The sequence below is a fragment of the Cydia pomonella genome, chromosome 14 (assembly GCF_033807575.1).
Source record: "Cydia pomonella isolate Wapato2018A chromosome 14, ilCydPomo1, whole genome shotgun sequence".
NCBI classification, from domain to species: Eukaryota; Metazoa; Arthropoda; class Insecta; order Lepidoptera; family Tortricidae; genus Cydia; species Cydia pomonella.
This window is the reverse complement of record NC_084716.1, coordinates 9,287,495-9,313,017: the sequence shown is the minus strand read 5'-3', so window position 1 is coordinate 9,313,017 and position 25,523 is coordinate 9,287,495. Positions and strand designations below refer to the sequence as shown.

The following is a 25,523-nucleotide window of genomic DNA, read 5'->3' as shown; positions in this document are numbered from 1 at the left end:
CATTCTCTCATAAGAACGAATTTCCTTAGCTCAGCAGAGTCTTCTATAGGCGAGCCGGTACTTCGCTCCATGATTAATCAGTAATTATTATAATAAAACTTTGAAATGTAAGTCGTGGTCAGTCACTCGTAAAAGTGAGTATTAAAATGAATTAGGATAATTCATCGGTCATGGTTTTATATACGTTATCCAGAAACCACAACGGAAAAACCACGTAAAACAATAAGTAATATGTCTAATACAGCAGTCATTGTGTATTTGCCTATATACGTGACAAATCGCTCCGATAAACTGCTACACGTACGCAAATGATTTCATTAAATTTTACATTTTTACTCAATATAAAATTTTTCCTCAATTCCAGGGTTTTCAAACATGATTAATTATAACGTCATTGACGCACCGATAGATTAGGCATTGACATTTTGTAGGTACATGAGTGTATTTTACAGAAATAGTGTCATAACCCATATTTATTGGGATATGTTTGTGAGGATATTGTTGTCATGGGATATTAAGACGCGAAGCCTTATTTCGGATACCGTTTATGAGGAGAGGTGGGTCGAACAAAGGAATAATCTCCTTTTCGTCCACTACAAATATCTCCTTACGAAGTTGGGAATTGTTTCGTAAATATTCTGCTTTAGTGTCATTAATAAGAGTGTTTATAGCACTAATATTGGTCGCCCCTTGGTCACACACAGTTGCTACTACGCGTAATCCTACGCTGTGCAGTTTTCTTATACTCGTAATGTACAGGTTGGACCAAAAGTCTTTTTAAATTTTAAACAGGAATAAAAAATAAACTAATTGTGCTAGGTAAAAACTGTTTATTGCTTATGAAAATACATAAATGAGGATTTTTTTTTTTTAAATCACATCGTCCATATGTGATCCTTCATTATTTTTACACTGCTGTAACCTGGAACGAAAATTTTAAGCAACGTCTGGGCAAGCGTAATTTTAGTGGGGATAGGAAGAAAGTTACGGAGTCTCCTCAGGGAAGCCACTGACGCAAACATCTTCCTGCTAACTTCGCTAAGCTGGGGCATCCAAGAAGCACTTTTTCTTGGATGCCCCAGCTTATCCATAATAATACCCAGGTTTTCCACATGGGGAGAGAAGGGAATCAATACTCCGTTAAACATTATTGGTGGGATATTATTAAAGTCTACTCTCGAAATCAGTCTGGGGCTCCCAATAACGATGGCTTGAGTTTTACTTGGGTTAACGTTTAATCCATAGCTGCTGCTCCTTTCAGAAATTCGTTGTAAATCACTTTTTGTCGACGAGATAACAGCTGATAGATCGTTAAGCGAACCCTGTGAATATATTTGAAGATCGTCGGCATAAAGGTGGAAAGATGAAGAGAGATTGAGGGTAATGGAATTAATAAATAAAGAAAATAACAAAGGAGACAACACGCCGCCCTGCGTGCTGCATCCGGATGACTGGGAAGAATCTACCTTTATACGTTGCCGACGACCAGTTAGAAAGCTACGAAACCACTCAATTGTAGCAGGAGATATGTTGAGAGAACGTAGTATCGCCAGCACAATGTCAAAATCAACAGTGTTAAACGCGTTGCTAAAGTCCAGCAACGTTAACACTGTTAACTTACGATCATTCATACCGAAGCGTATATCATCCGTGATGTTTACGAGAGCAGTAGCCGTACTATGTCCCGAACGAAAGACAGATTGAAAAGTATTCAGCAGATCATTATTGTTGAGAAAGAAAAGAAGCTGTTGGAAAATTAAGCGCTCAAGGACTTTGGAAAGGAAAGGAAGGATAGAGATAGGACGATAATCAGAGAAAGCAGTAGGATTGGATTTCTTAGGTAAGGGATAACTTCAGCATCTTTCCAAAATGAAGGAAAAACGGAATTGGAAATTGAAGAGTTTAAAATACAGATATAGTATGATATGCATAAAAACAATTGCGATCCTCAATCAAACACAATCTAACATTGCATTTACTGCACAAAAATTTGGTTTGTCCTTTGATGCCTTTTTTTACAGCGGCCTTCTAGAGACGTGGAGAAGTTGTCAAAGTACTTTACAGGCAGGTTCTTGAATCGTTTGTGACATAACAACTTTTGCTCCTAAACCCATGCAATCTTCGTCATCAGTAAATATAACGTGACGAAAGGTATCTTCTCCGCCATAAATCAAAAAATCATACACGAATCCGGTCATTCCTGCTCGCACAAATATTTTATACCCCCATTTCCGAGGTTTGCTTTTTATGTATTGTTTTCTTGAGCCTGCTCTAGTCCCTTTGTATGGAACCATTATTTCATCAATGCTGAAATGGTTTTCCTCTTCGACTTTCAAACAATTAAGACGAACTCTTTCAAGGAATGGCCGGATTTTAGGCTTGAAACAGTGCTCGACCGACTGTCAGCGCTGACCTTCGGTCCTGACCGTCAGCGCTGACCGTCGGTGGAGAAAATGCATTCAGTGCTACGCTGACAGCGAACTGCGACGCGCGTGTACAGTTGTAAAGAAAAATGAATCCTTTTGCTGTAAATGCTCTAATATGTGCACGCTATTTTTTGCGCCGACGTCGAAATAGAAGGCGGCGAAGATATCATGTACATCCAATACTTGTAGAACGGTTACTTGAAGGTGAATTTTGCAAACTATTTTCGAAATTGCAAGAAGACGAGGAAAAGTTTTTTGATTATTTCAAGATGTCAATCAGAAGTTTCGATGAACTCATCATCATTCGCTTGCCCTTATCCCATTCATTTGGGGTCGGCGCAGCATGTCTTTTTCTTCCATATCTTTCTGTCACCCGTCATCTCATCATTCACTCGCGTTCGTTTCATGTCATCTCTCACACAATCCATCCACCTTTTTTCTAGGTTTTCCTCTCCCGTTCCATCCCTCCACATTCATTCGTAATACCTTTCTCGTCACATGACTTTCATCCCTCCGCATCACATGCCCATACCACGCTAGGCGATTCGCTCTTACTTTATCTATTATGGGTGCAACTTTCAGGCTTCCTCTTATATACTCATTCCTTATCCTATCCATTCTTGTCACACCACACATCCATCTTAACATTCTCATTTCCGCTACGTGCAATCTCTTTTCATCCGTCACTTTTAGGGCTGTTTCGATGAACTACAAGCAAGATTACATGATACTTTGAAACATTCGAATATGTTTCGAGCTTCTGTCCAACCTATTGAAAGATTGGCTGTGACTTTAAGGTAAGTACCTACTTATTTATTACAATAATAAAATACTCAAAATTATTTATCAACATGTATTAAACAATTACCCTGTTTTATCAACATTTATGAAAAAAATACGTTTTTTAACATTTATTAAACAATTACTCTGTCTTATCAACAATTATCCTGTATTAAAAATTTACTTTTTTTTCAACATTTATTAGATATTAAAAAATTACCTTTATTTTTTGAACATCAGAAAATTACTTAAAACATTTACATTATTAGATGAATCATTTTCCTGTACATAAAACTGCTGAGAAGGAGCTTCCTCTACGATATACGACTGTTCGTTATTATAAGATTGTTCGTCTGCCCTATAGGAATGTTGTACATTTGTTTGACGGGACTGTGTTTGAAAAGGAGATTGTACTACTGGGTACAACGTGACAGCATTTGTAGTATGTTGCGAATCTGATGAAGTAAAAGAATGCGATGTTCCTGGGCGGTCTAAGCCGAGCCTTGAAATTTCGAAGGCTTTTTCTAGCACCTCTCGACGAAATGTTAATTTTTGTTCGATAGAAAAAGTATTAGTAATCGGCAACAGTGAACAGAAAAACGCCATATCATCATTTTGCATAACTTTAGCATTCTCTTTAAAAAAAGCTAGCATTTCCTTGTCAAACTCATCTTCATTGCGATTTCTTTGACGTTGTGTTCGTATGAATTTTCGTCCACGGTTAGAGGCAGGTATCTGGTTGTTTCGGTTAATATTGAAATTATCGGTAGTTGAAGGTTGAGATTCAACAGTTCGTTGGTTTCCGGTGGGTTGAGATACGACAGCTCCTTCATTTCCGGTAGGTTGAGATACGACAGCTCCTTCATTTCCGGTAAGTTGAGATACGATAGCTTCTTCGTTTCCAGCACTTTCGTTTAACTCCTCATTTGATAAAATTGAATCCTCGGCATTCAATTCTCGTTTATTATCCAGAAATTTCATAAAATCAAAATAGACATAGGTCTTCCTTTTTCTACCTCCAGATCCAGACGGTACATTGTTCAATGAAGCCTTACACCTTACATAAGCGTCGCGTGCAGTTTTCCACCTCTGCTGCACTTGTTTTTCTGTAAAAAAAATAATGTTATTTTTTTGTTTCAGATATTTCGTGACGGGAGAGACATTTAAAGATCTTCATTTTAGCTACCGTTTGGGGGCTTCAACTATTGGTGAAATTGTAAAAGAAGTCTGTAAGAACATTTGGATTCTACTCCATGAAGAGTGTCTTTCGATACCTAATTCACAGGAAGGGTGGCTACAAATTGCTGACGGTTTTGAAAATATAGCAAATTTCCCTAATTGCATCGGTTGTATAGACGGAAAGCATGTCAGAATAATTTGCCCTGCACATAGTGGGAGTCTCTACGCTAATTATAAAAAGTTTTATTCTGTAGTTCTATTGGCTATGTGTGATTCTGACTATCGCTTCACCTATATAAATGTAGGAGCATATGGAACAGATTCTGATTCAAATATTTTTCGAAGAAGTTCATTATTTACAAAGTTACATAACGGAGAAATAATATTGCCTCCTCCAAAAGCACTACCTCATACTACAGAACCCCTCCCGTATATGATTCTCGGCGATGCCGCGTTTGGTATATCGAACAAAGTTTTAAAACCTTTCGCGCGAAGTAATCTGACACATAAGAAAAAAATATTTAATTATCGATTGAGCCGAGCTAGAAGATATATTGAGTGTACATTTGGAATAATGAATAATAAATTTAAGATATTTCACAGACCAATGAATACTTCCGTACCGAATACAATAGCAATCATAAAGGCTTGTTGCGTTTTACATAACTACATTCGGGAAAGAGACGGATACAGAATACAGGATACACTAACTGTTGTAGGCTTTCACGACCGCACTCATAGGAACATTAATAATAATATCAGATCAGGTGACGCAATAAGGGACAAATTTGCCAACTATTTCGTGTCACCTGAGGGTAGTTTACCGTGGCAAGATTCTTGTATTTTTTAATTAAATTATATTTTTCAACAGTAATGATGTTTTATTTACTTACCCACATCCTTTTTCTCATTGTCAGACTTGTCGTCGAAATCCGGAATTAATTCCTTACAAATTTCTCGCCACGCACTTTTTTTTGCATCGCGGTCTTTATAAAATTCATTCGATAAATCCCATAGTGCCGGACGAAGACGCACTTCAGAAATAAGGCGCTCTGTGTCGATATTCATTTTTGCATTTGAATGTACGTACGTGCGTCCGGTCGGTCGCTCCGTCAGCGAGGCACTGAACGCATCCGTAGGATCTCATAGCTCGTCGGTCGACCGACGTACGCGCAACCGACGAGCCGGACCGACGGCTCGACCGACCGTACGCGCGTACCAAATCACGCGCGTACCGTCAGCGTAGCTGTGTGCGCGTTCTAAGACTTGCATAGATATAGCTACGCCGACCGACAGTCAGCGCTGACCGTCGGTCGAGCACTGTTTCAAGCCATAGCTCGTCGGTCGACCGACGTACGCGCAACCGACGAGCCGGACCGACGGCTCGACCGACCGTACGCGCGTACCAAATCACGCGCGTACCGTCAGCGTAGCTGTGTGCGCGTTCTAAGACTTGCATAGATATAGCTACGCCGACCGACAGTCAGCGCTGACCGTCGGTCGAGCACTGTTTCAAGCCTTATAGTACCGATCACCGTCGTTTCTTAAATTATCTGCAAAATGCAGAAATCTTCGGAGTTGTTGGAACCGTTTTAGGATCATTACCAGTGATCGGCACGACCCGTGCCGCATGATGTCAATGACCTCAATCATTATGTTAATATGGATATTCCCCGGGATTCCAGCATTCGAATCGGTGAAGGAAAATAATATATCCTCATTTCAGTAAGTATAGTATACATATAAGGGGATAAGATTAATGATTTTTACCATAAAATAAAACAACATGAAATTCAAAATAGGTGTATATAATCATTAATCACAAAGAATGTTACAGTTAACAAGTAGGCACAATACAATACAATTATGAACTCATACAATAAATTAACATGTGTTTTATAGATAAACAATAAATATACAATATAACTATGTTAATAAACATAACGTTTCACTTCTCATTTGCCTGTATATAATTATAATAGCAGATCATAATTTTTTCGATGTTTTCTATTTTCAGTCTATTTCTTTTTACATCTAAAATCCATTTATATGCCGAAAAACTTCTTTCTACTATCTTTTCTTCATCGGTAGCGGACTTATTCGAGATTTTATCTGCATAAGTTCTGATGTCATCTAAATCAGGATTACGCACCATGCCCGCTTCTAATTTGGCTTGTATAACTAAATTAGAACTCCAATTTATTAATGTGCGAACTTCGTCAAATATTTCTAAAGTATCAACAATTGTAGTATCGCGAGCTTGTAGTCTTGTCAAGGCAATTTCGATTATTTTATAATTTTCGTCTATGTAAATTAAATCTCTTTTTGTGTTCGGCTTCCTCAAGATATTTTTTGCTGTTTTTATTGATACTGCGTCGGTATTTCTTTAACGGTTTAACACATTATTTATTTTATTATAGTATTTCACACAGTATGACACAGCGGAAAGCCAAGTGCCCCATCTGATTATGACAGGTTTAGGAGGTAGAGGCAGGTCTGGGTACATTTCTTTTAATAGTTTGACTACTAGGGGATTTCAAAAAGATTTTATTTAAGTTAGCGATCAAATTATCTACATCAGTATGTTGAGATCGAATTTGTTCCGCAACTCGATGAAGAGCATGAGCCAAACAGGTTACATGTTTCATATTTGGAAATACTGTCTTTAATATTCGCCCCGCCTTCAACATATACGCAACGCTGTCTGAACACATCAAAAGAACATTTTCAATGTTATTTTCATAAGATTCGCCCCATAAGTTTTTTAAGCAATCAGTTACAAAATTTGCAATACTTTCCCCATTTACCACTTCCAACATTTTACATGCTACCAAGTATGTTTTATTTGAAACACTTGAGTTCAAAGGTTTCAATAAAAAGTGAACAATATATCTACCGAGGAAGTCTGTGGTTTCATCCAGCGATATCCACAATTTTCCATTTTTCACCGCACTATGTATAACAGTCATCTTCTCTTGATAAAATGTGTCCAGATGTCTTCTAATCGTTCTCTCGCTAGGTAATTTTGAAAAAGGTATCTTAGGACAAGTGCAGCATTGTACTTTTGAAAAAATCTTACGAATGCCGGATTTTCAGTTTGTTGCCATGGTATGTTGCAGAGAATAAGAAATTCTACTAAATCATCGTAAAAATGCTTGGGTTCATTTTCGAATGTTCTGTTGTGCACAGGCCCTTCAACGTGCCTTTTAACTGTACTTATTCTACATCCAAAATTGGTTTCACATTTCGTGCAATAAATCAAGCGTCGCGTCGAGTCATACATACATTAATTCTGGGTAGGGTTCAATCCAACTTTGAATTGTTTCTTCTTTAGCCAAGGGCCGAGTTCTCCGCGGCATATTCAGGACTCCAACAGTTCACTTAATCCAATCACAAGCAAATAGAAAGTCCAGTTAGAGTAAGCCACAGTATTCATAAGAAATTATCACAGAGTCCGTAAAACAAGCCAAAGTCGTTGCAATTAAACAATGACTAAATAACTTTAAATCACCACGTCCGAACTTAATGAACTGAAGAACATAAGTAAAAGTAAACATATTTGTTGTTAGAAATTGGTTGCATTTCTTATCAGTAAATTAGAGAAGGATGACATTAACTCTGTTGATATTACGATTAGCTGTCTTTTTCGCACCAGTTTAAACTATGCGTTTGGTCATAAACGCAAACAATAGAAAACACGATAGTGACCTTTGATTAGTATTTGTTGTCTTGGATTTGGATAGGAAGTATAATTTACGCAGTATAAAATAAAACCAAAGTTTATATTTTCTTTAATGAAAAGAGATACATTTTATGAGCTTATTAAATATTCTGACTTCTATTTACAAATATATAACTCTTTATTATTTCCTCTTTGAATCCCGCGGTGTGTCACGGGTCGTGCCGATCACTGCTCATTACATCCGCTACTTTGTCGAATCTTAAAAAAATTACCAATAGTCGGCGTAGTCTGGCATATCAACAACACCCATAAGAAGGTTAACACGTTAAACGCCATGGGGGTCATCGGGGACCTCATGTGATATCTTCTATAGCGCCATGGGGGTCACCAGTGACCGCAAGATAAACCTGTTTTTAAGCCGCTCGCCTGCGCCGTGCTTAGCAGTTATAAGATATTTTATGCTTTGACTTGACCGGCAAGGCGCTGTTAAGATAAACTTTGGCATGGGACTTAAGTACAATGACAGTAAATAAATTTACCATGGGAAATAAAAAAAACTGCTAAAATTACAATTAAATATTTTTATTTGTGTTTTCGACACAGATAAGTTACCTACATTGTTATTACAATGCTCTTAGCAACATAAATTAATACGCAATGACATGCAAACTCATAAAAATTAATCAAAAATAAAAAACGGACAACATAATAATGGGCAAACCAGCCACATGCAAAACAAAAATTCGAAAAAAACAACAACAAAAACATTGAAAAAAATACATAATAGTTTTGAACGCTTTTCAAACAGAACAAAAATAGTAATTGCAGCATTATCTTAAATTTATTGCAAATCTTCCCATAATAGGATTTTTTTTTTAATTTTACTGGTTAGTACCAATGCGGTGGCAGGGTGGCCGGCGTGGCGTCATGATAACGGTTTTTTAATTTTTCATCGTTGAGCACCGTGGGGGTCACATGTGACCGTAATAAACAAGACTAAATTATTTGTGGCGATGAACCTTATTGAAGCATGGAAGGCAGTAGTGTTCAGTACACTGAACACAATAGCTACTCGTCTTCTTAGTTTTGTTTTTTGCCATTTTTCTAGTCATAATCTTAACGTTTTCTTTGTAGCATTGAACACAAAATCTAGAGTTTTTCACTGGTCCAGGCTTTTTTTTTCAGTTCGTGTTTCAATCTCTTTGGTCTCTGTTCTTATAGTATAGGTCATCAGTCGTTGTTCTTCCGGAACTAGTTAGCCATTCAACTATTTTCTTTCTGTAATTTACGATTGATATCTGGGTTTGTGTGGTTTCCGTGTACATGATAAATAAAAAAATAATTACGCAAGTTGCCGCTACAATATTTGACATCTGTTTACACGTTATACTTGCAGCAAGTGTTGCAAGCTTGCAAAAAGCAAAAAGTTTGATTGCCAGGACTGTTTACACGCTGGCATTCGCTTGCAGAAATATTATTCTGCGAGTTTTATTGCTAGTCTAAACGTCTGTACTGTTTACACAATGCAAGTCGCTTGGGGAAGTCAACTTCTGCAATTTTTATTGCTAGTCTAAACCTCGCTCTAAATTTGCCAGCGGTACTACTTACGTGCTGTGACCCCAGTCCCTAGACTACGACCTACGTACTGCGAAGTATAGTATAAAATATAATACGAGCTTACATAAACCTAATTATAAAACCTTCATGGGAATTCGTAGGAAAAAAAATTAAAGCGCACAGTTCCAAACGCCCTTTTTTAACGAAATAGCGCGATTCGGTGTACTTATTTCCTGTACGTCATGGGTTTCCCATGACGGATACAAACAAGCATTGTTTAACAAATGTATGTTTCATACCTAGGTAGTTTTGGCACTGATATCCTATAATATGAAATTGATGATTGAATTAAAGTCCGTTAGTGTCAAAATTATGAAAATATATCGAATTATATATGCTCTTATCATAATTAATGAGACATTTAACAGTAGGCATTGACTTTTATTTTTGTATTTCAAATGCAATAATTGGGTACTTGACACATGTTGAATAATAAAATTTAGTTACATGGATAGAAAATGAGCCATCCATTATAAAAAAGTGGAATTTAAAAAATTATATTGTGATTATAAAAAAATACAAGCCTCGGAAAATCTCAAAAATATTTTTTTTTTGTCTTTCAAAAATAGAAAAGAAAATAGTAGCATTCGATTCCTTACATTTTATTGAAAAATAAATTGTATGACAACTATACACATAAACGCAATATTTCAGGGTCAAAATGGCAATTTCCTTGATCTTCCATACATTTAGGACAGACTTATATGATGTGACGTCACGTCACCTTATCATTTTGTTAGAGGCGTTTCAATCGTCGAGTGCGAGCGTCAGACTTTAACTCTCATTTCTGATCTTTGTGTTGCTTAAATACCATGAGTCCTATATAGACATTTGATCCTCAGGAATCAAAGGCCAGTTGGTGTAAGTGTAAGAGAAGGGCGGGGTTGACTTAGAAGAAAAAGCTAATTTCCAAAACTACTTATATTCGTCACAAAAAAGGGAAAACACATAAAACACTAATAACACAAAATAGGGGAACAATCACATAAAAGAAACTTAGATTATCGCGGGAATAACATTTTTGGCGCGCAAATCACGTATGTGTCAAAGGTTGCGATGCGCCGCGAAAGCCTCCACTACACATCAACAGACGCGTCCGCCGATGGTCCGCCGACGTTCGCGAATGCATCGGGAGACGAATCTGGCCCACCGTCCACACGTCTGTGTATCGTTCAGTCTGAGTTCTGCCTCGGCAGACTACACAGTACACGCGCAGCGCAAGATGGACTTAGAGACCGTAGCCGCCGCAGCCATTTATTTATTTAGTAGTTACAGCTACTACGTAAATGTGCATCGCAATGTCGTTATTAAGAAGAAGTGGAGACGGAGAAGATGGTGGATATTGGCTATACATAGAAAGAGAACGAAGTAAGTAAAAAATAAAATTGTGTTCCTTCATTTACGATTATTTTACTTTATGTTATTCATGCAAATTTTTCAAAGATATAATTTCAAATGCACTTTTGAAAAAAGGCTCCATAATTAACTCTATATCACACTATATAACATACATTGCAAGTTAAATGAAAGCTTGTAGTAATTATAAGTAACTACTAACATTGAATTTTAATATTTATTTGAATTACCAACTAACCTCTCATTGTAATTGTGCCTATATTATGATCCTCAGCTGGTCGAAATAAATATATATTTATTTAATTTAACTATCCAACTACTATATACCTAATATATGTTTTACAGGGTTAGCATGGAAAACCAGTTTGCTGAACTGTGCGCTGAGCCATCGGGTGAATTTAGCAATTTCGTTCGAATGTCTTGCAGCGATTTTGAATACCTTCTACAAAAGATTACACCAATGGTTATTAAACAAGATACTTATTGGAGGGATGCAATTCCAGTAAAAGTGCGCCTGGCAGTAACATTAAGATACCTTGCTACTGGAGACAGCTATAGAAGCTTGCACTACCTATTTAAAATTTCAAGCCAAGTTATATCCATTATTGTCCCTGAAGTATGTTTGGCGCTCAATAAAGTGTTGAAGAATATAGTGAAGGTAAATTAACACACATTATTTTAATCGTAGGTATATATTTATTTATTGTTCATAAAAAAATAACAAAATGCCTTCATTGTCTTCTACTTTCCCTGTTTCCCCTGCTACTACTCCCCTGTAAAATTTCCAAAATTTTCATAATAATCTCTACTAGACCTTATTTCTGGAGGCGCAATAATTTCATGAGATAGTATGTTAATGCCATTAGGTTGTTGAGGTGAGTTAAGTGAATAATCTCCCGATGACGGCGTTGAAGATAAATACATACTATTGCTCGTGCCAGGACGACTTAAAATTATTTGTGACGGCGAAGACGCAGTAAACGATCTTTGAGACTCTATTATTCTTTCCTGCCGACGACGTTTATTCATAATAACTCCATGTATCTCGTACATTATCTCCTCTCTTTCAATTTTCGGAAAGTCTTTAATCTGTTTAGCCAACATTTTGCAGAACAAGTCGCAGTCGTCTTCTTCTTTTTGTGTCAGGGCCTTGTTAAGTGCGCTAAAGGCACTAGTCATTTGTTTGTTGGCTTCCTGCAATTCAGGCGGATTCATAGCCCGACGTTTTTGTATAGGTTTTTGAGGAGTAGGGGTAGGCGGGTCATCGCTGACGTCGACGTCATTGTTTTTAGCTTCTGGCGGGATAGTATCAGCTTGTTCGCTGGAAGCGTTTTCCTCTTCATTCACAGTAGGCTGTGTCTAGAAAAAAATTAGAGTGTATAATATCTACACATGATAATGTTTTTACAGTTAAAAATTAGACCAACTCTGCAATATGCTCCGCTCTTTCCTATGGTTTATTACTGCAATAAAGTTAAAAAATACAAAGGGTACTAATTTTTTTTTTATATTTTCAGATGCCTAAAACTACGGATGAATGGCTTTCAAAGACAAAGGGTTCAATTTTCCTCATTGCATCGGCGCTTTGGATGGAAAGCACATTATGATTCTACCGCCTCCCCATACCGGAACGGAGTACTTTAATTATAAAGGACATTTCAGTATTGTCCTCTTGGCACTAGTTGATAGTGACTACTGTTTCATGTTTGCGGATATAGGATGTTCGGGGCGAATCAGCGACGGTGGAGTTTATAATCAAAGTATTTTAAAGCAAAAAATTAATACAAATGCGATCAACTTGCCACCTCCAAGTCGTTTACCCAATAGTGACACTTGTTTACCATATGTATTTTTAGCTGATGCAGCATTTGCATTGAGTACAAACATAATGAAACCATTTCCTGGCCATCATGCCGCTGGTACTCCGGAGAGATTATTCAATCAAAAACTTTCTAGTTCGCGTGTAGCAGTTGAAAATACTTTTGGAATAATGTCTAGCGTATTCAGAATTTTTAAGAAACCTATTCCACTAAGTACAGAAAAGGCATCAGTGATTACAATGACATGCGTTTTGCTGCACAATTTCTTAAGAACTAGTAAAACATCTAGACAACTGTACACTCCCCCAAATTCCGTCGGTACATTAGTAAATGGAGAATTAACTCAGCCAGGATCTTGGCGACAAAACACGGGTTCATTTGTTCCGCTGCAACCTGTCCCCCGAAGAGCTCCTATGTGTGGAGTTGAAACAAGATTAAACTTTATGAAATATATTCAGGAGAATAACAATTAGTTATTAATGCACCTTCTTAATTCTGAAATAAATACAATTATAAACAAAATTGCTTTTTCCTTTCTCACGCATGGAAAGTATATTGTTGTTAACCTAAGATACGGATGCAAAGCAGGTCTTTTTCTGGGAGTATACTTTGAATTTCTTTGGGTATAAGGTCAGGTGGGATAAGTGGGTCTATAGGGAAAATGGGTATGATTCGTTATAAATCAAAAACTAATCGTCGGATTAGTAAAACTAAACGTAGAATGGGTAGTACTTATAAGTACTTACTATTACCAACTGAGTAGTTTTTTGATTTATAACGTATCAGACCCACTTTTCCTATAGACTAACTTACCCCACCTGACCTTACCTTTCTTTCCTAAGTTATTAATATAAGTACCTACGTTTTCTAATACTTACTTTTTCTTCTGTATTGAGGACGCTTGTAGATTCATAGACATTTGTTAAGAACGCCGCCATCACATCGTAAAAAATCCATATGGGCTTGTACACCTCATCCGCCCCAGCCCCCGATTGTAGCGAAGCTTTCTTTTTTTTAAATTCACCCGAAACGTAGAGAGAAGGTTGTCTTTTTTCTTTTTCAGTTCACTTATCGGAACTCCCATAGAATCAGCTATTCTTTTCCACGAATCATTAACCTGAAATAAAAAAAGAATTGTATAATGGATCCAAATAAGTGTATACCTACATATATTAGTACGTTTCTTAACAAGGGTTGTAAAACAAATGCGATCGAGGGCTTTCTTTTTTACTACCCGTGTTGAGAACCAAATTTTATGTCTCCACTTGGCCAGAAATATACAGGTAGTTACAAAAAAACGGGTAAAGCTGAAAGGGTGTTAAATAGTCCCTTATGAATAGTCAATTCACAATATTTGAAAACCCTAGTAACACAGTATGACTTACCTTTTTACATACATTGTATTACTTGCCTACTAAGATTTTTTACCCGATTTTTTGTAACACGTTGTATATTTGGTATCGTATTCTGATTATATCTAAATAAAAGATTTACCTACTGTAGGTACTGGGCCGGCCGCTCGACCAACTTTGCCGATTCTCCATTGAAAACCAATTCCACGTTTTCCTATTGAGAATACCATACCAAATATGCCCTTAATAGGGTTTATACTTATTTTGTTATAGCTAATTCTGCTGTTGACTACAAAACTGAATAGTAGGTATATTGAAGCAGCGCGTCGCTTGTGATCTAGATGTTAAATGTGTGCTTACCCTGAGTTGTTTTCGATCGCGACTCTCACAATCGAACGTATGCTCGTCTTGCTCCCACCAGTGCGCCAGAGTAGTGGTGGGAGCGAGACGAACATATTTTCGATTGCGAAAGTAGTAGGTACCTAGCTACTATTTAGGTAGCCACCTTTACTTAAAGTAATTTCTAACTATTTAGGTATAAAGTAAAATACTTATAAGCTAATTCCTAATAAGACCTAAAGTAAACTACTTATTATAAAGAAATACTTTATAAATATTAGGTATAATAGCAAAAGGTACTTACAATATTTTTATTTTTATGGTATTTGTTTTTGGGGTTCCACAAACACTCCTCCGCTTGATAAAGCTCTATAAATTTAAACGTCTCTTCATTGCTAGTTTTATTTGCCATGTTGCCACACTACAAATTGCCACAGTACAAATACGTGCGCTTGCATTAACAGCTTCTCACTGACTGAGGCGTCGGCGGACGTGTGGGCGCGAAGCCAGACGTCCGCGCTAGAACCCTTTGATGTGGGCCACAAAAACCGACAACTCACGGATCGGTGGCGGATGCGTCTGCAGACGTCAAATACCTACAGGTGGGTTCCCACGACCCGTGTTATTACAGGCCAGGCCGGATCGCGCCACGTCTGTGGATGCCTGTGCGGCTGATTGCGTCTCGCGCCGAGCCATTCCAACGGCGCGAGTCGGCCTGTACCCGCCTGTCGTTAACGCCAGTCCAACATGTGTGATGATACGGAGCGTATGGCTGCGTGTGCAGCCGCTGTGGTTTTATTCAGTGGTCAACTTTTGATAAACCAAGCAAAAAGAAAGCAGAAGAAACGACGCTGGTGGGTGTCGTCATTCAACAAGAGCCGATCAAGGTTGGGAATTTTAACTAACTCAACCCGATTATGTATATTCTATAACCTCCTTATTATATTATAGCAGTAGAATCATATTTTCTTTTATTACTTACAGATATAATGCAACTGATATGCTGAGTGATTTTGTACGGGAACCTAGCAAAACATTTGAAAATTTCTGCAGAATGTCTCAAGATGATTTCACATTCCTTCTAAATAAGATTGGTCCTCATATCTCAAAGATTGATACGAACATGAGACAGTGTATACCGACTCAAGCCCGATTTGCTATTGCACTCAGATTTCTGGCTACTGGAGATAGTTACAAAAGCCTCTCATACTTATTTAAGGTTTCAATACAAACAGTCTCAAGATGCGTTGACGACGTCTGCAAAGCCATAATGCAAGAATTAAGGGAAGAAATAAAAGTAAGTTGTTACGTTCTTAATAATATTTATTTCAAGAAAAATCTACATTTTGAGACTCATAAAAATCTTTTAGTGATATATTATCTGAAGTCTGATTGGTACTTGGCGATTTTTGTGGATTAGGTATGGTTTGAGTGTATGGTGCTTGTGAGGGAGTATGTGGATTGGGACTCTGGTAGGCCGGAGACTGCGATGCTGACGATGGTTGGGAATGGAATGGAGGTGGAAAACTTGGCGAACCCTGTGGAGACTGGATACTTAGCGATTGTTGTGGATTAGGAATGGTTTGAATGTATGGTGCTTGTGAGGGAGTATGTGGATTGGGGCTCTGGTAGACCGGAGACTGCGATGCAGACGATGGTTGGGAATGGAATGGAGGTGGAAAACTTGGCGAACCCTGTGGAGACTGGATACTTAGCGATTGTTGTGGATTAGGAATGGTTTGAATGTATGGTGCTTGTGAGGGAGTATGTGGATTGGGGCTCTGGTAGACCGGAGACTGCGATGCAGACGATGGTTGGGAATGAAATGGAGGTGGAAAACTTGGCGAACCCTGTGGAGACTGGATACTTAGCGATTGTTGTGGATTAGGAATGGTTTGAATGTATGGTGCTTGTGAGGGAGTATGTGGATTGCTCTGGTAGGCCGGCGAGTACGATGAAGACGATGGTGAATCCTGTGGCGAATGATAGGGGCTCAAGGGTCGCAGAGGTATGATGGCAGTCGCTCCAGAGTAATAACTTGGTTGATGAAATTGTTGTTCTTTTTCTCGTCGTTTCAGATTAAACACCAAATTGTCTATTTCTAACATGGCTACTTCTCGTGTGTCATCCTGTAGACCCCTCAATTTTTCTGCTAATAAATCACAATACAATGAAGATACATCTTTTCGTGACGTTTGGCCTAATTGTTTGAGATAAGTGTATGCTTCATCCATACGATTTTGAGTCTCATCTAGTTTCCTTTTTTTCTTTGGGATTATTTTTGGAGTTTTGAATGCAATGTCCTGTTCTTCACTACTTTCTAAATTTTGGATTGATTCGTCACGTTCATCCTTACTGTCATCTTCACTCTCATCTGTTATCTGAAAGTAATCGAGAACAAAATATGAGACTTTTTTTGTGGTACTTGTTGTCTAACTTTTTACCTTTTGCTATAGCTTTCTAATTAGTCACTTGAAATATAAACTGTCTGAAAGCGAATCCGGAAGATAAAAAATTAGAGATATATTAGACGTATATGGCCTTATTTACAATAAACATATTATTTTGTTACAGCTGCCACGGTCATCACACGAATGGTTGGAGATTGCAGAAGAATTTAATGGCAAGTGGAACTTCCCTCATTGTATAGGGGCACTAGATGGAAAGCATTGCGTGATGCAAAGTCCTATTCACAGTGGATCAGAATATATCAACTATAAAGGAACATTCAGCATTGTACTTTTAGCTTTGGTTGACGCTGACTACAACTTTATTTTTGTGGATTGTGGTTGCCAGGGAAGAATAAGCGACGGTGGTGTGTACAGAAACACGGAGTTCTACAAAAAACTATGTCGTTCTGAACTGGATATACCACAGCCGGATTTTTTACCATCAAAAGAAGAAAAGATGCCCTACGTTTTCGTAGCTGATAGTGCATTTGCCCTAACTGTTAACATGATGAAGCCATATGCTGGGAATCATAACAAAGGAACAAAAGAAAGAGTCTTCAACTATCGCTTGTCAAGAGCTCGACGAATAGTCGAAAACGCTTTCGGAATCATGTCTTCTGTTTTCAGAGTACTAAGTAAACCTATTCTCTTACAACCCGACAAGGTAACGGACATAGTTATGACTTGTGTCTTATTACACAACTTTCTAAGGAGATCTAAAAAATCAAGGCAAATATACACACCAGTGGGCATCTTTGACACTGATCATGAAGGGGTTATTCAACCCGGCTCTTGGCGAAATGACCAAGAAGGAATGAGTTCCCTACTACCACTGAGATCTTTACCAAGAAGAGCTGCTGTTACTGCCAAGAGCGTAAGAGATAAATTTGCTGAATACTTTGTAACTAATGGCGCAGTTTCGTGGCAGAATAACTATTCATAGGTTAACCAAGGCATACGGGAATCGGCCTTTGTACAGTCAGCCACAGGTCAACCTACCCATTTCCGGTCGTCCTGTCATGTAAAAAAGGGTCACCTAGTTAATTACAAATACCTTGGAGAGTATGTACTCAGCTTATGTAAGCTAGCTCTTTGAATTAAAAAGTATCTGAGAACTATCTCAAGTAGTTTAATTTTCTTTCACATACTCTTTAATTAAAAGAGCTAGCTTACATAAGCTGAGTACATACTCTCCAAGGTATTTGTAGTTAACTAGGTGACCCTTTTTTATTCTTATAAAATATAAAGAATAAATACGTAATAAGTAATAAATTCATAATTATATAAGTGTAATGGGAAGATTAGACACAAATAAAAGTTACTCACCATTATTGTAGTTTTAGTCATTTTTGGTTTATATACGTCATCCAAAAATTTTGCCATTATGTCGTAGAATGGCCATTCCGGTTTATAAATATCATGCCACTACCCGTTTTCGTAGACTCCTTGATTTTAGCTTTCAGCTTTCTGTAGGTAGACATCAAATTTTCTTTTTTAACTCCTTGATAGGGATAGTTCCACTTTTTAAATTAGTTTTTATCCGTGACCACGCATCATGGACATCGTTCTTGTTTTTATGCTGTGGTGACGAGCTATTCCAAAGCGCTGGTTCATTTTCGTAGAGAGTTAAAAATTCGAATATTAGTTCGTTCGTCCACTCCATCATGTGTGCGTGTACGCGCACTCGCTGTCCCAGGTGAAATGAACCGACGCAGACGCGCCCCTACAGGTCGCGACAGGCACCGTCGCGCCGCGCCGCGCCGCGCCTTTGAACTTACCGACTCCCGGCGGATCGAACGGGTGACGACAGGCGACCACAGGCCACATCGGATGCGACCATTCCCACTATCTGTCGGCCTGTAAAGGCGCGGTCAGATCTGTGAAACAACGGGCCGTAGGAACCCGGCTTACGACAGATGCCCGGATTACCCCCTCTACACGTCGGCCGACGCATCTGGAGACGACGTCTGCCGACGCATCCGCAGATGTGTAGTGGGGCCTGAAGACTGGTTAATGGTTTGTACCGCGTCCGCTAGCCGGCCGGAGCGGGATAACCTTGGGTTGGGCTCTCCTTTCCAGTCGCTCGCCTTGTGTCACAGCAAAGCAGAGTGCCGTGGAACGGAGTGTAATTATATAATAATTTATATGGTAATTATATTACCATATAAATATAGAGAATATTTATATGGTCGGACAATCGTGCTACTTAACAGTAAGTATTTATCATTTTGTAAACAAACACCAGTTGGATTATTATTAATGGTCGCACTAGGATAATTATTGCAATTTAAAAGTAAAAAAACCATAAAAGTCTATCGAACTCCGAGGACTCTGAAGCAACGCTATTGTAAAAAGGACGGATACTTGTTTGACGAGCTTTCTGATTTGTGACGAACCAGAGAAACTCGGTGGTCAAAGTTGCCTCCGTCAAAACCTGCCGTTCCCGCGGCAAAATCACTTCGAGAGATTGTTTTTGGAAGGACGACATACTAGAGCGCAAAGGGTTCCAAGTACTTTACTGTTAAAAGTAACACAACATAAAGCTTCGAGTCAGGCGTCACTTGGGTTTTTCAGAGAAAAACAAATTTGTATGAACCGATCGGAAATAGAACGATCGATGCGTATCTTGCAGCCACGTCCGTAGATTTTGGCGGCATGCAGTCTAATACGAAATTAGCGAGAAAGTGAGATGCAGCATTAAATGCGTTTTTACGAAGAATTTATATTTGAAATCTGACTAATGAGATAAGTGCAAGGTCTTATCGGTCATGTCGTATGAATAACGAATAGGACATCTATAAATAATCAGCGGAAGAGTTGAGGGAATCCGTTCACGTTTTGCTACGAGTGCTGCACATGACGTAGACGCATCAAAACAAACAGCTATTGCACTGTAGAGCTATTACAACTATAGCATTGCACTGCGCCATCACTATTCAGGTCGTTGTACTTTAGTGACTTCGATTTATTGTATGCATATACGCTAAAAAAACTTTAGCAGTCGATGTTTTGCATACGGAGATGAACATGTAATGTTTTACATTCTAAATCGGAAGCATGATGTGAGTGCAAAATTCGGATCTTGTTTCCTTCCTGTTTTTGAACGGTAGCGGCAATAAAAAATGGCTTTAAAAAAAATTATATTTTATCTCAATCAGATTCTGAGTTTCTACATTGAAATGTTTCCTTGTCATATCAGTACCCAAATGTAAAGCGTACTACGAGTTATAAATCTTCTCTTGAATGAATAACTATTAAATCTAAAATTAATGTGATTAATAACAATAAGAGATGTAAATGCAATAAACCGCTCCCGTGAACACATGATGACCAATTCATACTTCTTATTTTCATAGCCTGTTTGGCTATCTGGATCTCTTCGTCGTTTCGTTACTTATCGTCTTCCGTTTGAGGTTTTCAAAGTTCATAAATAACAAAGTAACATGGACTAGTTGGTCTACAGTACTAGAATCACATTTTGCTCTAAGCTACTTTCTTTCATTATCTTAGGGATACTTTTGGACCCGTGGATTCGTTATGTAAAGTGACTGTGCTAAGAAGAAGTACCAGTGACTGGTCCATGTCAAAAGACAGTGAAAATCCTTCTAGGTCGTAGAAGAGATATTGTTAGCTATTAGATTATGTTTTAAGTGAACTTTTGAGCTGTGAAATAAATAATACTTTTCTTTACATAAAAATGCGCATTGTTTTTTTACTACTTAGTGATAAGAAAATTCCAAATCTGTACTAAAATGTAATAGCATTTGTGCAAATGATAAGATTAAAAAGTACACGATAATGCTTAAACTTTTAGCCCCTATGAAACATAGTTTGACTTATCGTTTGACTAAAAACCCCATTGAGTCATACCTACAACTATTTCTAATCCGTATGGGTATTTTCAGAGGAAAATGTGGTTTTCATGTTATAACCACATCCTATTAATAAGTACGCATGTTTTACTGTTGTGGTTAAGTTCAATGAGGATAAACATTCAAAAACATGCCGCCGTTTCAATTACTCACACGTCAGAGGTTATTAAAATACCGATCAACATTACAATTAGGTCATATGCCTAGAAATTTGCCAATTAAAGAGTATATTTTTTCGTCGTCTTTTGAGTCGAAAGTGGCGGATGTAGGTGCCCTGGAATTTTAGGTTAGGATGTCTATTGTTTATTTGTGTGGTGATTTACAATATTTTGACTTATGGCCACCTAAATCGGTCAAATCTACTTATGTGTGCCGCTCGAAGTATTCTGTCTTAATATTGAAAAACTCTTGAGCTCCGCAGCACTGAGATTTTCTCATATTTTGAATTTTTGGGATTTTCTGATACTATCTTTGATGTTACCAGAGTCTCAGCCTGATACACCATCGACTCTTCAGTTGGACTCTATTGGACTTTTCACACTTAGCAGCAACAATTAGATGGCAATAATGAATAATATAGTTATTCGACAAAGCTAGTATTGCTTAGAATAAAGATTTAGATTTATTTATTTCACAACATATGATTACAGTAAAAATTACATCAATGTAAATTTATAAGAATCTATATTGTGATCATCAGAAATAAACTTAAATAATAACAAGATAATCCAAATAAATTAATTTCAATACTAATATATATATATAAAAAATTTCACCTGAAAAGGATCGTCAAATAATATCAAGAATAAGCAAAGACAATGTCAAATCATTATGCAATTATAAATTATACAGTTATGTCAAAAAATTCACTTACTGAATATAATGGGTTGTCCAGTAAAAAGTTTCTCAATAGACGCTTGAATGTTGTATCGGATGTTTCCGTCCTTATTTCTGCTGGTAATCGCTCATAACATAATAAGTCGGACCGATGACACGCGGGTTCTTTGCTGCAAGTGCCATGCGACGTGGAACTGTTCGCAATCGACCTGTAGTTCTAATGTTTATACCAGCTACCTCAACGCGTTTAAACAAACGACTACGAACCCGACGCGGCCTTGTCGACGGTGTCGGTTACGTCGCTAACAGCCTATTCGGCGTATTGGATGAAAGGTTCGCCGAACAATACAAAAAAGATATAACACTTTTACGAGACAACGCTAAACATATGGCTTCCCTTTGGAAAAATCAAACATCCATTGTTGAAGCGGAATACAATTTATTAAAACGTACCGAAGACACTATGAATCAACAACATAAAATGTTATATCAACATATAAACCATATGGACGAAGCTTTCAAGAATTTGCAACAAAAGGCAGAAACTAACAACATTATCAACGACTTCAACTTAGGAGCCACTATAGCAATAATATGCTCCACAACCTAAAAGGAATGCAAGACATGTTATTAGACACCATCACCGATATACATCAAGGACGTTTTAACTTACACATGTTAACTCCGGAACAACTTATTAATGAGTTAAGCACCATAGCAAGCACCCTACCCAGAGATGTTTCCCTGCCAATCGACAACTTACATACAGATCTCCGCAAGATATACAACCTGGTACAAGTAAAGACAAGGATGATGGAAGACGTCCTTATTTTCGCGATAAGGCTGCCTCTCGTTAGCAGAGATGTTTATGAACTGCTAAAGGTCATTCCGATACCCAAAAAAGCTGGTAACAGGATAACTGCTGTAATTCCTGTATCGGATTATGTTACGATAAACATGAAAAAAGATATGTATATTCCTATCTCGGAAAATGACCTTAGAGCATGTATAATCTCATCAGACTCTTATTTTTGCTACATCAAGAAACCAGTCTATCAACTGAAAGGCGACAACAGTTTTTGTGAGTCAGACAAATCAGGATGTAAGATTGACACAAAAACATGCATAAATGATTGGATAGAGAGCAATGCACTAAATACCTATATCTACTTTTGTTGTGAACAGTGTCAAGTTCGAACATTGTGTGCGGATCAAGTAACTGCATACCAGCTGACGAATGCCGGGCTTATATTGTAAATGTAGGTCACGGCTGCATTATTAAGACCGATAATTTCTCTGTGTTCCCGCATAAACCTCACTGGTCCGAAATTAAAATGAAACCAGATTTATACAACCCAGTTAAGGCACCGATAAATCACGTCATCAACATCACCATACCTCACCTCCAGCGCAAGAACGAAACTGAAGATTTACAAAGAGAAGCTGACTACCTCGGAGAAAAAATCAAGCAGTTGAAGAACACCGAGGTTAACTCCGAGAGCGTATCATATCACGATATTCATCACTACGCCATGATATACGTGATCTTAGGAGTAATCGGAACTACGGCATTGATTATCATAATAAGAAGAGTTCAATGGAGAGTGCCGTCACCATCGTCCCGAGCAATCGTCGAGGAGCCACCAGCCGCCACGCCGCTCCAGCCCCGGGCGTCTCCGCGCTTCGCCGTAGTCAGCGAGACTCGTCAACACAGCACCGAAGATCACAGCGAGACGACAAATGTTTCGCGAGTAGATAAACCGACATCCCCTTCATTTAAAGTAGTTACTTTTAATTAAATTTAAATAATGTATATCAAGTTTTACGCAGCATCTTTCTCTCATCTCAACCGCCCCCCGGAATATGTACAAGTAAATTGCACATGCATCATATTCATCATTTGCCCCAGCAGCATTTAGTTTATATAAAAGTGTTATAATTAGTCAATAAGTACCCCTTTTCATTCATTAAATAATCACGTTCGCTACTAAATAAGTGTGCACACCTATCAAATTATAATAAAGCAAGTTTATCTCAAGAATTCGTCTATCGTGTTTCACATTACTATCAAGATATCTATCAAGTAAATGTTAGAGTTAGCAAGTACTCTTTTATGATTTTTGTAAGATAAGTTTAAAATAAAAAATATTGTAAATTTAAAACTTTTATTTGCGCCAAAGGGCTAATATTAATATGCATATAATAATTTTAATATTTTTTTTTTAATTCTCATTAATAAAGGCTGCTCGTACAGAATTTCCTCTAAGAGAGGTGTTGATTGCTGGAGTCACTGGGACAGTGTCATCACTTGCTTCACCTTCTTCTAGATCTTGCCTGTGCATTGCAATATTGTGCAGTACAGCCAATGTAACAATATATAATATTGTGTTTTCCAATTTTGTGGAAAATCCTCTCAGCAAACACTGAAACCTTTGCTTCCATACTCCAAAGCATCTTTCCACTACATTACGGGTCCTTATGTGTGCCTTGTTATACATTTCTTCCTTTTCTGTAGTAGGGCGAAGGACAGGAGTAAATAAATAAGGTGTACAAGCATATCCAGAATCTCCTAAAAGTCTGCCCTTAAATTCCGATCTCTCAAATCTTTGTTTCAAGCTACTTTCATTAAATATTTTAGAGTCATGTGTACTGCCTCGCCAATGAGCAACTATATATATCCATAATTTCCAAATTAGCATTTGCCACAACCTGAAACAATATACATACTTACATCACATCATAGTAATAGCAGTAACAGATTGGTGATTATTAAATCTATTAATTTATTTTATTTAGGAAATATTGGTGACTAGGTTAGATAGTAAAAACTCACTTGCACATTTATTGAACTATATCCTTTCCTATATATATAGTACTGTCCAACATCTCCACCGACTTTTGGAATTCGAATATGTGTGCAGTCAATAGCTCCAATCACTTGTCGAAACCCACACAATGAATAAAAACCAGCAATCACATTATTCTGCTCTGCATCTGTTTGTGGCATTTTAATCCACTGAGCTCTTTGAGCAACTATAGCCAAGGCAACTTGTTTGCATATAAGTGATATTGTTGGCTGACTTATTCCACTAATATCTCCTGCATCATCTTGAAACTGTTGACATAAATACACTGGATTACAAATTAAAAATAAGATTTATGAAGATACTTAATTAAAAATATGTAGGTTTAATTAAAACACGCCCCTGGATATACCTAAAATGAAATTGATTTAAATTTGAAAATTTAATTGTTTATTTACCTCTTCACGGGCCCATGTTCTAATTGCTGCCAAAACTTTCAAATGGGGTGGTATAAAGCCACCTCTTGAATCACCAGCTAGGTCATTTTTCACCATGTCGATGATAAAAGATGTAGTAGATCGAGAAAATCTGTATTTCGATTTAAAATCTTTTTCTTGAAGTTCTTCCAGTGGATTCTTACGTATTTTATAATATTTTACATGCCTTAATAATGGCATCAAGTTCCCCACCTCATTTATTTAATTCATCTAAATTCCTTAAATAGTCAATAAAATAATCTCTTTCCATTTTCTTTGCACAACAAATAAATCACACGCGATGCGAAATAAGCCATAGATTACAAACAAAACGTCAAAATAGACAGCTACTCTATGCTTACTAAGTCGTTAAACTATGTGGTAGCTAGGTTTAACTTTTACTCCGAGAGTAAAGTCTGATTAGTATACTCTCTGCTTACTCTGTATTTATTAATACTGAATTTCACTAATCTTGAATTATACACCTCGAATTATTGTTACGCCTACTTTACTCCATGTTTATTAATAAGACT

The 25,523-nt window shown here is 37.6% G+C and overlaps 5 protein-coding genes across 6 annotated transcripts; 3 read left to right on the top strand and 2 right to left on the bottom strand.

Annotated features, from left to right (window-relative positions):
• The first annotated feature begins 210 nt into the window (after window positions 1–210).
• On the top strand, window positions 211–5,259 carry LOC133524864 (uncharacterized). The gene is made up of 2 exons (XM_061861012.1): window positions 211–3,223; window positions 4,347–5,259. The coding sequence occupies exons 1-2, from the start codon at window positions 3,174–3,176 to the stop codon at window positions 5,233–5,235; spliced, it is 939 nt and encodes a 312-aa protein (XP_061716996.1). The 5' UTR covers window positions 211–3,173; the 3' UTR covers window positions 5,236–5,259.
• Window positions 5,260–8,862: 3,603 nt separating this feature from the next.
• Window positions 8,863–13,330, top strand: LOC133524899 (uncharacterized). The gene is made up of 3 exons (XM_061861059.1): window positions 8,863–11,052; window positions 11,386–11,698; window positions 12,558–13,330. The coding sequence occupies exons 1-3, from the start codon at window positions 10,724–10,726 to the stop codon at window positions 12,645–12,647; spliced, it is 732 nt and encodes a 243-aa protein (XP_061717043.1). The 5' UTR covers window positions 8,863–10,723; the 3' UTR covers window positions 12,648–13,330.
• A 457-nt stretch (window positions 13,331–13,787) lies between these two features.
• LOC133524889 (uncharacterized) lies at window positions 13,788–18,329 on the top strand. 2 transcript variants are annotated; one of them, XM_061861046.1, is made up of 3 exons: window positions 13,788–15,153; window positions 15,536–15,848; window positions 17,126–18,329. In XM_061861046.1, the coding sequence occupies exons 1-3, from the start codon at window positions 15,125–15,127 to the stop codon at window positions 17,942–17,944; spliced, it is 1,161 nt and encodes a 386-aa protein (XP_061717030.1). In that variant the 5' UTR covers window positions 13,788–15,124; the 3' UTR covers window positions 17,945–18,329. The 2 variants fall into 2 exon arrangements, with proteins under 2 accessions (XP_061717030.1, XP_061717029.1); XM_061861045.1 differs by having other exon boundaries at window positions 13,788–15,438.
• On the bottom strand, window positions 15,760–18,471 carry LOC133524892 (uncharacterized). Its single transcript, XM_061861050.1, has 2 exons — window positions 18,328–18,471; window positions 15,760–16,932 (listed from the first exon to the last, which is right to left on the bottom strand). Exons 1-2 carry the CDS (start codon window positions 18,382–18,384, stop codon window positions 15,880–15,882), a joined length of 1,110 nt encoding a protein of 369 aa, XP_061717034.1. The 5' UTR covers window positions 18,385–18,471; the 3' UTR covers window positions 15,760–15,879.
• Window positions 18,472–23,567: 5,096 nt separating this feature from the next.
• On the bottom strand, window positions 23,568–25,191 carry LOC133525209 (putative nuclease HARBI1). The gene is given in 4 exon segments (XM_061861497.1): window positions 23,568–24,385; window positions 24,387–24,419; window positions 24,544–24,825; window positions 24,973–25,191. Coding segments are annotated over 4 exon segments (987 nt in total). The 3' UTR covers window positions 23,568–23,932.
• Between the last annotated feature and the right edge of the window lie 332 nt (window positions 25,192–25,523).